General features: G+C 47.7%; 1 protein-coding gene across 19 annotated transcripts in view; it reads right to left on the bottom strand.

Annotated features, from left to right (window-relative positions):
- The window catches only part of KIAA1217 (KIAA1217 ortholog), a 362,069-nt gene that overhangs the window by 294,267 nt on the left and 52,629 nt on the right, over positions 1 to 15,173 (bottom strand). The window contains exon 1 of one of the 19 annotated variants that reach the window (XM_060192299.1): positions 10,783 to 11,005. The exons of the other annotated variants lie outside the window; for them this stretch is intronic. Coding sequence (XP_060048282.1) covers positions 10,783 to 10,887 — 105 coding nt within the window. The 5' untranslated portion in view covers positions 10,888 to 11,005. Of the gene's footprint in view, positions 1 to 10,782; positions 11,006 to 15,173 lie in introns of those variants that run through there. 19 annotated transcript variants of the gene reach the window in all.

Genomic DNA, 15,173 nt, shown 5'->3' with positions numbered 1-15,173 from the left:
AGCCAGCAGGCAGTGTGAGCAGAATGTCAGGGTGTTTCTAGACCAACTTATGCCAGATAGGGACGCTTCCAGGAAAACTGGTTTGTGCCAACTGGTGCTTTTCCTCTCTTTAAAGCGTCAATGCTCACACTTAACATTAACTCCAAAAATACTCAGACTTCTCTGTGTGTGTGTTCGCTTCAAGTACTGCTTTTTTCATGTCTGTCTCTGACCTACCATTTTTTTTCTTAATGATTTAATATCAACTTACAAAATTACAAGATAACAGGAGCATAATTCTATACCATTCCCACCACCACAGTTCCATGTCCCTATTCCCTCCATTAGGAACCGCAAGAGTTCTCTCAAGGTCACAGATGTGGCGTGACTATTATTTCTATGACTATCTGTATTTACATATGCATTTCCCCATTTCTTCTATGGTCTTACCGTCTCTTCCTTTCTAAGTGACACATACATATTGCTACTTCTAAATATCCTTCCTTTTTTTCCCTCTCCTCTCTCTCCAGGTCCTGATGGAATTGGAGTTCAGAGCCCTCTGGTCATCTTCCCCTAACATTTCTACCCCAGGTCCTTGCACACTGGACCGGAGTATGAGTCAAAATTATTGGGGGAGAGGGCAGGTGGTGGTGCACCTGGTTAAGTGCTTACATTATAGTGCACAAGGACCCAGGTTCAAGCCCCTAGCCTCTACCTGCAGAGGGAAATCTTCACAAGTGGTGAAGCAGGGCTGCAGGTTTCTCTCTGTCTCTCTCCCTCTCTATCTCTTCCTCCCTTTTCAATTTCTCTGTCTCTATCCAATAATACATTTTAAAAATTATTTTTTGGGGGGGTCGGGCGGTGGCGCAGTGGGTTAAGCACACGTGGCTCAAAGGATACCGGTTCGAGCCCCCCGGCTCCCCACCTGCAGGGGAGTCGCTTCACGGGCGCTGAAGCAGGTCTGCAGGTGTCTATCTTTCTCTCCCCCTCTCTCTGTCTTCCCCTCCTCTCTCCATTCCTCTCTGTTCTATCCAACAACAAAGCAACGTCAACAATGGCAATAATAACCGCAACGAGACTGCAACAACTAGGGCAACAAAAAGGGGGAAAAATGGCCTCCAGGAGCAGTGGATTCATGGTGCAGGCACCAAGCCCAGCAATAACCCTGGAGGAGAAAAAAAGAAAAAAAAATTATTTTTGGGTGCAGAAGGTGGGAGTTCTGGCTTCTGTCATTGCTTCTTCCCTGGATGTGGGTGTTGGCAGGTCGATCCATACCTTAGCCTTGGTACACCAATTCTTTGTTTTTTAATTTTACTAGTGAGTTAATAATGATTAACAAGATTGTAAGAAACGGGTACAATTCCACCACCAGAGTCGGGTGAATTTAACTCTTTTTAGAAAAGGTTCCTAGCTGTGCTATTTACAATAGCCAAGAAGTGGAAGCTGCCTAAATGCCAGTCAACAGATGGCTGGGCAAAGAAGCTATGGGAACATGTATTCAGTGGAATACTACTCTGCAGTAAAAATAGATGGCATTGTGTCCTCCAGGACAAAATGGATGGAACTGGAGGTGACTGTGCCTCGTGAAGGATCAAGGATGTCTCTCCCCCTCTGTCTTCCCCTCCTCTCTCCATTTCTTTCTGTCCTATCCAACAACGACGGCATCAACAACAATAATAACTATAACAATAAAACAACAAGGGCAACAAAAGGGAATAAATATTTTTTAAAATTTAAAATAAATAAATAAACAAATTGCAGATGTAAGACTTTGAGAAAACTATGGTGGTTATGGGGGTGGGGTCTGAAGGGGAAGCACAGACCTTGATTGTGGATATGATGTGGAGCTACTCTCCTTTAATTTTGTAATCATGGGAACCACTATGAAATCACTAATAAAAAATTTAGAGGCCAATAAAGCTGTATTAGCATTCTACCATTTTTCTAGACTCCATTCAGATAGATCCTTTTCTCTGAGGTCCTTCCATTTCCCCCTCACCTCTGGGTTGTTGTAAAACCTTGTTCATCGGGAGTCGGGCTGTAGCGCAGCGGGTTAAGCGCAGGTGGCGCAAAGCACAAAGACCGGCATAAGGATCCCGGTTCGAACCCCGACTCCCCACCTGCAGGGGAGTCGCTTCACAGGCGGTGAAGCAGGTCTGCAGGTATCTATCTTTCTCTCCTCCTCTCTGTCTTCCCCTCCTCTCTCCGTTTCTCTCTGTCCTATCCAACAACGACAACAACAATAATAACTACAACAATAAAACAACAAGGGCAACAAAAGGGAATAAATAAATAAAATAAATATTTAAAAAAAAAAAAAACCTTGTTCATCTTCTGGGCAGAAGATTTAGTCCACCATCTACATGACTCGCTGCCACTAAGTTGGAATTCCTTGAGAACAGAGATGATCTGTATTAATCTTTACATTCCCATCAGCTATGCAAACTCCTGGCTCACTGTTGCTGCTTAATGAGGATTTAATTGTATTTGTGGAGGAGAGAAAAGGCATGGAGTTATAAATAACCCAATCTCATTGTCATCCGAGATGATAAATCTCTACCCCAAACTTCTCACCTGCAATCACTGCCGATACCATGACCAGCGGGCACTCTGGCAGAATGTGTTCTATCCCTGCCTGCCAGTCACAGGGCGAGCCATGACCCATAGTAATGGTATTGGAGAAAGAAGAAAGGATATTCGAGCAACCAATGAGAAATGATGCATTCATATATACATAGACATGGAATTAATCAAGTGGCCTCTGGTATTTTACATAAAGCAAAGCACTGGGATGGGGAGATAGTCCAGATAGGTGTTAAGAGCTCCAGACTTGCATGCTTGAAGGTCTAGTCATATGACAGAACAGGCAACAGTCTGGTCTCTCTCTCTCTCTCTCTCCCTCTTCCTCTCCCTCTCCCTCTCCCTCTCACTCTCTTGTTCCCCATCCCACCGTCCCTCCCTTATAAAATAAGTCTTCTTAAAAAGTATTTTAGGGGGCCAGGTGGTGGCACACTTGGTTAAGTGCACACATTAACTACAGTGTGCAAGGACACAGGTTCAAGCCCCTCAGTCCCCACCTGCTGGGGGAAAGCTTTGTGGGTGGTGAAGCAGGGCTGCAGGTGTCTCTCTGTCTCTCTCCCTCTCTGTCTCCCCTCTCAATTTCTGTCTCTATCCAATAATAAATCATTAAAAATGTTTTTTAAAAAAGATTTGTTGACATTTTTCTAAAAGACCCTGCCCCAACATAGTGGCATTACCAAGATGACTGCCATTCGCCTGAACAAAATATTGGTGAGTCTGAAATTATGTGTGAAGACCAGCTTTGGCATGACTGATGGTCAAAGGTCGAGTCTGGGTCACTTATGAAGGCCAGGGCCAATGTCTTTAAAACACCAAGACCAGGGGTGCTGGGAGGTGGCACACCTGGTTGAGTGCACATGTTACAATGCACAAAGACCCAGGTGTGAGCCCCCAGTACCCACCTGCAGTGGACAGCTTTGCAAGTGGTGAAGCAGATCTGCACGTGTTTCTCTCTCTATCTCCCATTAACCTCTCGATTTCTGGATGTCTCTCTCCAGTAAATAAATTAAGATAGTAAAAAAAAAAAATTTTTTTTAAATGCCAAGACCAGCACAACAGTGATTCAGATTAAACAAAGTTAAGGGAAATTAACTGGCGATAATAAATGTCAGCAGGTAATTTCTTTCCAAATCCTTTGCCTTGTTAAGAGTACAATTTCTTATCTCAGCTCTCCCCTGAAACAAATCCTCTAAGGAGAAGAAGGAAAACAGTTATCACCCACAGTTCAGTGATTCCCTGGAATGCTCTGTGCAACTCCCTTGTGTGGCTTTGTTTCTTCTTTTTCTTTTTTCCTTTTTTTTTAACTCTAAAGCTGGATTTACTAGTTCAACACATTATCACAGACCTCACCTTTCACCTGCCTGCACAGGAAAGGCAGCCAGATCTGCCCTGAACCTGTTTGTGTTGCAGCTTGTCCACCCTCTTCCCAACCTCCCACTGGGGGGACCATGTTCACCGGCAGAACTTTCCAGAAGGTGTCCTCTCTTTCTCTCACACATATCTTAAAAAATAGGAAAGCACCAAATTTCAAGAACTCTAATCCAGTTCTGAGTTTTGTTACATGTTTTCTAACCAGTTTACTCACCAAGGAGGGAGGGAAGGAGGGAGACAGAGGGAGAGAGAGAGAGAGAGAGAGACCACCCTGGTTAGTCAATGACTGACAGTTGAATTAGCACTAAACCTATAATCACCAACAAAAGCTTTTTAAGTATCTCTCCCAGACCTACTAGACAATGGACCAAAAGTAAATCAATAAATAAACAAAGTTTCCCCACAACCTGAAATGTAAACACAGCTCTGCTCTACTGATTAAGACCAGCCAGTCACCTCACAGGGCAGGCTCCAGGAAAGAAACAGCTCAGCAGAAAGAGTACAGCATTTGCCTGCCAGTGGGGCTCCGGCTCCAGTCCCCAACACTCAATGTGCCACAGTGGGTGCTCTGGCTTCTCTCTCCCTCCTTACTCTCTTTCTGTCCTGTAAAAACTCTCTTATCTCATGTGAAATAAATCAAATAAACACTCCTTATCTTTTCTCAACTAGAAAAAAGCAAAAGAAACAGCTCTTCAATCTCCAGCCTCCCCCAACCCCACCCCAAGGGAAACTTTACAAACAGAACAACTAAGAGCTTTGTGGTTAGTCTCCTAAACACACTTGGGAAGCAAATGGTTAACTTATCTATGCTTGGTAAACAGGGTACTGGAAGGTTCACAGGTCTTTCTACAAATGAGTCAGCCAAGGGAGGACCTGAGAGGAAGTGGGCTTGGTCTCCAAGGACCTGGGCCCCTCAGTAAGGCACCATGCCCATGCAGGCTCTTCTGTGATGAGCTGAAATCCACTCAAAGCAGTTCATGCTGTGGCAAGCATGTCCCCCTCAAGAGCTCAACACAGTGGAGTGACCCAAGCATTTAGCTCCAAACTTCCCCTCTGTCCCCCTCAAAAATGACCTTGCTGTTGCTACATCTTCAATTCTCAGCTACCTCACACAGCCCCTTCCCTGCCAGCCACCAAGACACAAGAGCAGCAGTGAATCCTTATTAAGGAAGTGCAACTGGAAGGCTTATGAGTAAAGGCTCATCTTCTGTGGGTATTTATACAGGGGGGGGGGGGGAGAGGAGGAAGAGGAGGAGGAAGAGGAGGAGGCGGTGGCAGTGATGGAGGGAAAGAGGAAGGGAGGGGAGGGTGTTTGGTAGAGCACACCAGGCAGGCACACATACCAGCACAGGTACCAGCCCGCGTATCACACGTCTGGGACAGCTAGCTCAAGCACTCAAGCTCCTGCTCTCCCTGGCTGGCGGCTGAGAGGTTGGTGTCTGTGTGAATGAAGATGCCTCCTCACTGACTGGTCTAAGCAACAGAGTGGGGCTGTGCTTACAGTTCGGGTGTGGGCCAACCTGAGCACTTGTATTATCTTGAAGGAGCCCTCGGATAGAATGGCCATTTCCCCTAACTCTTTAATTTGGGGCCCCCACGAGAATTCACGCTTTAAGGACAGATGATCCAGCAACGGAGAAAAGGAGCCAAGGATGGACTCGCCTAGCTGCTCGCACAGGCTAATGTTCTAGACACTGACTCTCAGAACTTGGTACAACAATATTTTGCTTTCAAGTTCTCTTCTTCTCGAGTGGCTCTCTATGGACTGTCGGAATGACCCCAGCGTCCTCTCCAAGTGATGCCCCAGCTAACCCTCACCATGCGCCCCTTCACATCTCCCCAGCCTACACACAGACCACTACAGGCCTTCTCTACTGTGACAACTCCAGTCCCTCTCACTGTCCCACACCTTGACTTGCCTTCCCTGCCCAACCTCCTTCCCATCCTCTGCTCTAACTGACATGGACCTGACCACTGGAAGGAATGCAGCCTCGCAGGGGGCACTAATCCTAGCAGAGCAAAGCTATGTTTCCAGATGCACACAAGTTGGAGAGCTGCTTTCTCCCGGGAGGCTGGATCCCTGTAGATCAAGAACTGGATTCTCAAAGGCCAAACCCTTCAGCCCAATGTGTCTTGGCTCAGTTGGCTGGGAAAAGCTCAGGTCTCTAAATTTAGATGCGGTCCAGGACACAGCTCAGGCAAAGGTCAGCTGGCTTTGCACATCTTCTCAGCCACCAGCTTCACCCGAGTCTGTCCTTGAGATCCTGTTATAGAAACCTAGCTTGCATACCACGTCGCTTTCTTTAAAAAAGTTTAAATTATTTTTATTGGGAGAGGTACTGATGTACAGTAGGTGTTGGCATATGAGTACAGCTTCTTGTCTCTTAGTGAGAGGTATCTGCAAACCTTAAGTCGCTTTCCGCTGTCATATGTCAGGACCCCAGACCCCCTTTGCCCCTACTCTTCCTCCTCCCTCCCCAGAGTCCTTTCTTTTGGTCCAATGCACCAAACCCAGTTCAAGTTTCACTTTGTGCTTTCCCTTTCTGATCTTGTTTTTTAAGTTCCTCCTATGAATGAGATTGTCTGCTGTACCACATCCTGAGAACGGCAAATTCCACACAAATTCCACTGCCCCCACTCCTCAGCCCAGGCCTTCCCCCGCTGCCCCCCCCCCCCCGGGTGGCACCCCACCTTGACTTCGGACCCCTCCTGAGACCAATTACTCCATGCTTCCCAGGAAGGGTTGACCTAACAGCTCAGCCTCTGAGCCCACAGCTCAGGAGGATGGGCTGTGTTCACCCACTATCTCCACTCCTCACCCCACCTCCAAAGTCTGGGAGAAAAGTGCTCACTGAGTCCCAAACACATGATTACAACTCAGGTCAGGACTGATTTCCCATGGAAGTGACAGAAAATCAGAACTTGGCAGGTCAGCTGCATGGCTGAGTAAATGAATTTCTGCAGAGCTATTTGGAAGGCTGGTGTCAAATTCCATACCGCCAGCTTAGAAGACTAATACTCACAGGGACAGGCAGTCCTTTGATGATGGGGGTGTGGGGGATGGCCTGTGTACAATGGCAGAGAGGTACTGAGTGAGACACAGTTCCTATGCACTGAATCTCAGCCCCAAGAACTAACACCAAGAAGTTACTTTAGAGGGCTCTGAAATAGTCTTCCTCGCCCCCCCCCCCCGCTCTGAAACCATCTTGAATAGGCCCAAACAGGCCTCTTTTATGAAACACCATTTGGACCCCCACCTTCAATACTAACTGTTCTACCTCAATGTCCTCATAAGGGACCTCCAGGTGACATCAGATGACATCAAGGAAGGACATCTCCATTCAGATAGAACAGGTGAAGCAAGATAAATCACAGAAGCCTGCAGAATTTCCACAGCCTCCAGGTCTAGAGAGAAGGATGGAGTCTAGAGAAAGCTGTTAACAAGTTTGTCTGTATCCCAAAGCTGCCTTTTGACATGTCTTTCATAAGGAGTACAGAATTCCAGCATCAGTGGTGACATGAATGACTCTAACTGGGCCTAAGGGAAGCTTCATTGCCCCTGGCATCTCTCTGGTCAGAGGCTCCCTAACCTCCTCTAGAGTCTTTCTAAGGAACAGGAAGGAAGGCACCCACCACAGCTGCATGCTGTACCCCGATCCCCCACCGCTCCACCCCCGCCCTTCAAAGACATCAGACTGACTTCATTCTTCCAGCTTGGACCACACACACAGGAGACACAAGCTTAGTTTTTGCCCAGAGAGTACTTTGTTGTTGTTTTTTAAATATTTATTTATTTATTTATTCCCTTTTGTTGCCCTTGTTGTTTTTTATTGTTGTAGTTATTATTGATGTCATTGTTGTTGGATGGGACAGAAAGAAATGGAGAGAGGAGGGGAAGACAGAGAGGAGAAGAGAAAGATAGACACCTGCAGACCTGCTTCACCACTTGTGAAGTGACTCCCCAGCAGGTGGGGAGCTGGGGGCTTGAACCGGGATCATTACGCCAGTCAGTCCCTGTGCTTTGCACCACATGCGCTTAATGCGCTGCACTACCACCAACTCCCCGACTCCCCCAGAGAGTACTTTGACTTAAACCATCTTCCATCTTAGGCCTGTACAGTAAAAGAACAGGCTTAAATGTCCAGCTCCTTGCTCGTGGTAAGGGTGCCCTCAACAGGTATGCCACCACCTGGCTCCCATCAGCAGAGTTTTAGGTAATCCACGACTTACTTATGTATTCATGAAAGAGAGAAATGAGATGCCAGGGATCGAACTCAGGACCTTGTGCTTATAGGACAGGCACTGTACCCACTGCACCACCTATCGGAGTGATGGGTGAATGCAAGGAAACATGCTTCTTCATGCCACCTGTGTGGTCCCCAGAAGGAAGGACATGGAAGTAGGCAGGCTGTATGAGGGAGCCCCTAGGCTGCGTGAGCAAGCACCTGGGACCCCTCGACTATCCTGCTGGATCCATTCCTCTGCCCTTCCTCCAGCAAGATTAGAAAAGAGCAGCGCCTCCACTGTCATCAGGAAGGGGCAAATCGAAACAGCTCACCTAAGCCTTCTGTCTCAGGGATCCCACGTATCCCTTGGAAATGGCCTGTTAGTCTCTCAGCTCCGATATTTTCTGAGTTAAATGTTGACCTGCATTTGTTTGGATTCTCAAGTCAAGACACAGGAGATTTAATTAAGTGGGTACTCTTAGAGGAAAAGGTCTTGGGACAGCAGGTGGGAAACAGGAATTGATTTGACCCATACTGAGAGAGGGAGAGAGGGAAGGCGGGGAGGGGGGAGAAGGAGAGAGGAAGAGAGGGAGTGAGGAGTTTGAAACAACTTCTTAGTCACCACTGTACTAAGTGGTGTCTTACTTTGCATTTCTTCATAGATCCAAGTTGGGGAAAAAAAAAAGTATGTCAAAACAGAAGGGACTTGTCCCTAATAGAGTTATCACAGGAGTTATCACACCACCAACATCAGAGCTTTAAGCCTTCCATATCCTCTTAGAAGAAGAGAAGAAAGAAAGAAGGAAGGAAGGAAGGAAGGAAGGAAGGAAGGAAGGAAGGAAGGAAGGAAGGAAAGAAAACACTGCCTTCCTTGCTTAAATACACACATATGTAACCTAACTCCCATGTCCTGCCTGGCTCAAGTCCACAGTCCCCAGAGCCTGGCTCTTCTCCCTGTGAAAGACTATTACTCACTCTGGCTACCCTTGAGCTTGGGTAGAGCTAGTCTCCATTGACCCAAGCACTGCATACCTGAGCCCTGTGCCTTCCTGCTGCCAAGTCAGCATCAGCTCAGCTCAGCTCAGCTCAGCTCAGCTCAGCTCAGCTCAAAGAAACCCAAGGAAGGCAGGATGCTGGGTCACAGTCTCAACCTCCAAGACCAGGAAAGCAGTTGGAGTCGGAACCCAAGTGTTCCGAGGAGAAAATACACGACACGTGAACCAAACCCTCACACAGCTGAGTCAACAGCTTTTATCGAACTTTAAAACTCAAACTGTCTCAAAACTGAGTTAGTTGGTTCAATTTCTTCTAGAAAATTCTTCTTTATTTTCTCCCTTCCGTTCTATTACTACATGAGACACAGTAAGCAATCCATTCCCTTGGGTTTCTTTCCAGAACACCTTCATTCTGGCAGTGGGGGAGTCGAACACATGAACAGAAAGATCAGATGCAAAGACTTATCAGACAGATTCTTGTTTTTCATTAGAGAGAGCAAGAAAGAGACCAGAGCACTGCTCAGCTCTGGCATCAAGTGGCACCAGGGATTGAACCTGTAACCTCTGGGTCCTCAGGCCTCCAAGTTTGTGCTCTATCTTTACACTATCTCCTCAGCCCTGTTTCTTTAAGGTGGGCTCCCATTAAGGTTTCTTAAAAGCCCCTCCACTGTCTAGAAACTTTTTTTTTCTCTCCTAAGAAGAGATCAGGTCAACTTTCCCAGAAGTGAGAAAAGTTGCATTTGAAACAGTCCAAATGCTGTGGGCTTCCCGAGGTGAGCAAGTCTGTCTGTGAGGAGGGATTAAATCAGGAAGGGACAAGACAGGACAGGCCTCTTCCCTGAGGTGAGTCACTGCAAGCTTTCAAAGACTTCTCAGCAAAGCATCAGGGCAGGACTGAAGTGGGGGAGGGAAGCAAAAAGTTGGCTGTTCAGGAAGAAGCAAAGTTGGCTGTTTGCTTGTTTGAAAAGTTTGGAGACGCTGAGGCTTCTAACTTGGTGGCATTTCTCAGTGAGGATCCCACAGACTCACTATTTCAGCATCTAGTGAGGGAAGACAGACACCCAAAGGAGACATTGTGCATCACCCAGGGAATCCGCTTCCTGCCATTGTCCAGAGAGGAGTGACTTTAGCAAAGAGGATAGGTTTTTTTTTTTTTGCCACTAGGGTTATAGCTGGGGCTCCGTGGAATCCACCATTCCCAGCGGTCACATTTTCCTTTTTTTCTAATTATTATTATTATTTAGATAGACAGGACAGAGAGAGATTGAGAGAGGAGGGGGAGATAGAGGGGGAAGAGAAAGGCAGACACACGTGCAGACCTGCTTCACCATTCATGAAGTGGACCCCCTGTAGGTAGGGAGCAGGGGCTCAAACTCAGGTCCTTGAAGATGGTGACATGTGAATGTAACCAGGTGCGCCACTGCCAGACCCCCGAGAGGGGAGCTATGTAACCAGCACTCAACAAAGGGGTATATCCATGGGCAGGCCCCTTCTGTACCCAGGCAGGATGTAACTTGCACCACACTGAACCCCTTGCCTCTCAGCCCACAGCAGCACAGCGCCGGGGGGGGGGAGGGCAGGAAGAGACCCCAGGGAGGCTGGTAACACCACCAGTCACCCCATTTCTGTACCTGGCTCCTGTGTGCTGCGCTGCAGGGCCCCTGACAGCAGAAACTCAGCAAGCCTCCTCCTTCCTTCCTCCGTCCTTTCTCAGGAGAGCAGCCCAATGGCTCCATGGCCAGCTCCACAGGGACACCCCCAGTCAGCTGCCCACTCCCCGGGCTGCAGGCCGGTCCCCTGCCCCACTCAGCGTGCCCTCGGCCGTGCCCATCCTGCCTGCGAGCTGGCACGACTGACGCAGCCCTGAAGGTCTAAGGCCCGGGGTTTGCAGGGTGATTCACGATAGAAAATACCGGTTTTTTTTCATGGGTGTGCTAACGCAGCCTGGGTGGGGTTTAGGTAAATCTGGATGTGGACACCAAAATTGAGGACAAGAATGCACCTCTTGGGCTGTGGAGACACACAGCAGCTGAGCTCCCTGGACTGGCACACAGGGGCTCCAGAGGCCCCAGGTTCAATCCCGGTTCCACCACATGCCAGAGCTGAGCAGTGTTCTGGAACACTCCCCCACCCCTTCTCGCTCGCTCTCTCTTAAAAATACACAAAAACAGGGCTTCTATAAAAAGAGATAATGCTAACAAAGAGCTTGATAAATAAAAGCAGTCGCAACTTCTTTTTAAACAATTAAAGGATGTTTAATCCTTTTTTGATAGACCTCATTTGGGCCAACAGGCTCAGCCCACACACCACTCTGGAAAGAAGATTCCAGAGGAGCAGATATGGGAATGCAGGGGGATCTAAAGTTCCCACATGGGGATGGTTCAAGTTCACGCGCAGGTTCAGAGGAAGAAGAGACAGGTCTGAGCTGACACCCAAGCTGATTCATTGCAACTGGACGGTCAGGAGACAAAGGCCAAACCGCTTAGAGTCACAGCCTCAGTGTTTGGTCACATCACTTCATCCCGAGCTAACCTGTGACCTCAGGCTGGAACTGTTAGAACAAGTGGATGAAGATAGGAGGGCAGGGGCATCCTGATACTGACCCTGGTTTACAGTTTTAATAGTTTTTTAAGACTTCCTTTCATGAGAAAAAAAACAGAGACCAAAGCACTTTCTTCTTCTAGCGTTTGCCCTTCTTCCGTAGCCAGTCAACAGCGTCAGGTTGAGCCTGATGTAAAGTTTCGAGACCTCCTTTGAATCTGGAGGGGTGGCAGTCATTGACTATGTGGGTCATTGTCTGGAGCCGCAGGGGCAGTTCGGGTCGTCTCTGGCTCCCCAGCGATGGAACATAGCGGCGCACCGGCCATGGCCTGTTCGATAGCGATTGAGGAGGGCCCAATCATAATGTGCTAGGTCAAAGCCAGGTTGACGCTTGCAGGGGTCTGTGATGAGGTGTTTGTTCTTTACCTCAGCTGACTGACTTTTACTAAAGCACTGCTCAATTCTGACAGAGGTGAGGTCAGGGATGGAATACGGAGGCTCTTACATTGCCGTCCTCTGATCCTCCACGACATACCTCCTCAACCCTCCCCGATTCCTTGATGGCCTGACTTGTTCACCCACCCTGCCTGGGGACACTCAGAAGGTCATGGGAGTCATAAAGTAGATACCAGGTGGCAGGGAGCTACTCACTGGGTAGGGCACCTGCCTTGCCCTACACACATGGGTGGTCCAGTTTCAAGCCTGGAAACTGTGGTGGTGCCTTGTGTGAGGGGACAGGTAGTGGGAGGGGGGAGGAGTTTCAGTGTTGGGGTGTTCCTCCTCCTGTCTCTATGAATGAAAATGTAGCCCAAAGTAAGGGGCGGGGGAGGAGGAAGAAAGGAAATAGAAAAACTTTCTTAGAGCCCAGAATGGGGTTGAGTACTTTTCACACTCCGTCTCTGGTCTTTAAAGCAACTCAAATCATGTGTTAGCAGTATCAGTTCCTGAATCTTAGCCCATACAGCAACAAAGACAAGAGTCCTCTCTCACCCCGCCCCAGTGCCTGGTGGGGCAGGATTCTCCAGGAGTGGGGCTCAATACAATAAGAGAAGGCCAGAGGGTGAAGGACAGGGAACCTGGAGAGACAATCTGTCATATGGAGGTGCTGGGGATTGAACCTGCAACATCAGGGGCCTCAGCCAAGGGTTAACACTGGGTCTCAGTGCCTGCACTACCAATCCACTGCTCCTGTGGTCATTTTGCTATTTTTGGGGGGAGGGGTGGATAGGACAGAGAAATTGAGAAAGGAGGGGGGGAAGACAGAAGGGGAGAGAAAGATAGACACCTGCAGACCTGCTTCACCGCCTGCAGGTGGGGAGCTGGGGGCTCAAACCGGGATCCTTACTTGGGTCTTTGCCCTTCGTACTATGCACGCTTAACTCGGTGAGCCACCACCCAGCCCCCACCAAATTTTCTTTCTTGGGGGGTGAATTTGCAGGGTCTGTCTAGGGAATACAGATTTCTCAAGGAAAGGAGTTGATGATGATGATGCCAGAAGCTTTGTACCCATAGCATCCCTGATAAGTCACCTCCAGACTCACTTGAGAGCTAAGTCGGTCTCACACTCCCCAGGCCCTTCTGAGGCAAAACAAGCAGCAAAGCCTGGGGCTGACTCACCCCTTCAAGCTCTCTCCAAGTCCACCTTTGGACAAGATGCTAAAAACTGCAACTGCCAGCGAGGTGACAGGGGCAAGTAGTGGGCCATACTCTGCAGCGTTATATTCTTGGAAAATCCAACCTTGTCAAATGAACAACATTATTCATAAAGACCAAGCACCTCAGCAAATCCCAGGCAAACACCCTAAGCTGGAGTCAGAACTATGGAGATGAACTCTTGATTCTACTAAGTGGGGTGGCTTGTTAAACTGTGTACAGTCTATGGTAGGGAAGCAGGCTTGTGAGCTTGGAGCTATGTCTGACTCTGACTTTTACATATAACTGTAGGAGAACTACCCAGTGTGTCCTTTCAAATCCCTCTCCTACCTAGACAACCAAGCCTTTGGCAGCCTGGGAGGTGGTGCAATGGGTAGAGCATTAGTCCTCAAAGCTTGATGTCCAAAGTTTAATCCCTGGCATTGCACATGCCAGGGTGATGTTCTGGTTCTTTCTCTCATGTTAACTAAAAAAAAAAAATTTTTTTTTAGCTCCCTACCTGTAGTGGGGAAGTTTCATGAGTAGTGAAGCAAATCTGCAGGTGTCTATCTCTCTCTCTCCTTGCCACCTCTCAATTTCCCTGTCTGTCCTATCAAATAAGATGGGGGGGGGGCAACAGGAGTGATGAATTTATAGTGCTGGCACCGAGCTCCGGTGATAAACTTGGTGGCAATTAAAAAAATTTTGAGGGGGAGGGAGTTGGACAGTAGTGCATCTGGTTAAGCGCACATGGTGCAAAGCACAAGGACCGACGTAAGGATCCCAGTTCGAGCCCCCAGTTTCCCACCTTCAGGAGAGTCGCTTCACAGGCGGTGAAGCAGGTCTGCCGGTGTCAAAAAAAAAAATTGTTTCTTAAATAATCAAGTCATGGGGGCTGGGCGGTAGCACACCTGGTTAAGAGCACATAGTACTATGCGCAAGGTTCTGGGTTTGAGCCCCCGTCCCCCACCTACAGGAGGGACGCTTCAAGAGCAAAGAAGCAGGTCTGCAGGAGTCTTTCTCCCTCTCTTCCTCCTCTCTCAATTTCTTTCTCTGTCCTATTAGGGAAAAGAGAGAGAGACACACACAGAGAGAGACAGAGAGAGAGAGAAGAGAAGAGAAGAAGGAGGAGGAGATTCAAGTCTTTAGAGTCTTATGAGCCTTGTTTCTTATTTCTATGCAACCCTTCATAAGAGAGTTAGAGGATTAATGAGCTGGCTGTACAAAAGTTTTTGGACTACAGTAAATAATAATACTGTGGGGGGGTCTGGTTCTCTTGGTAGTGGTGGAAGTTACACATAAAAGACATTTGAAATTTGGATACATACGCCTTAAAAAGCTAATGGTGTTTAATATTTAGAGGGAAAAAAGCTACTATATTTATTCCATGGAGGTTTGATCCATTTTTCTAATGATAGAGAAAAGGTTCAATTAGGCTTAAGAGTCACTTGCCAGCACCCGAGGCCACAGTAATTACATTCCCTTTAATGGAATTGCTTAGATTACAGCCTTTCTTGTTTTGCACATCACAGCCACAATCTCACCCGTTTTTCTTCTAAGCAAAGTTCTTCTTCATTATTTTTGAGGTTAACCTGCTAATGTCAAGCATATGTTTGTTCCCAAGACACCACTTGAAGCAGCACTGCTCCTATCCTGACTCCCTTTTTTGCAAATACTGGCAGTGAGCTCCGGGCTGAAATACTGTATCAACTGAGGCTACCAGAGGGGAAAAATGTGAAGTTTCAAAAGTAGCTTAGAAGAGGAAAAGGAGAAACGAGTCTAATTACTGTGAAGCCGTGTACTTATCTGTACAGAGAGATCAGAATGGAGAAATCAAATTGACAACACG

This window comes from Erinaceus europaeus, chromosome 6, assembly GCF_950295315.1.
Source record: "Erinaceus europaeus chromosome 6, mEriEur2.1, whole genome shotgun sequence".
NCBI lineage: Eukaryota > Metazoa > Chordata > Mammalia > Eulipotyphla > Erinaceidae > Erinaceus > Erinaceus europaeus.
The sequence above is the reverse complement of the archived record's forward strand: the minus strand, read 5'-3'. Positions and strand labels throughout refer to the sequence as shown.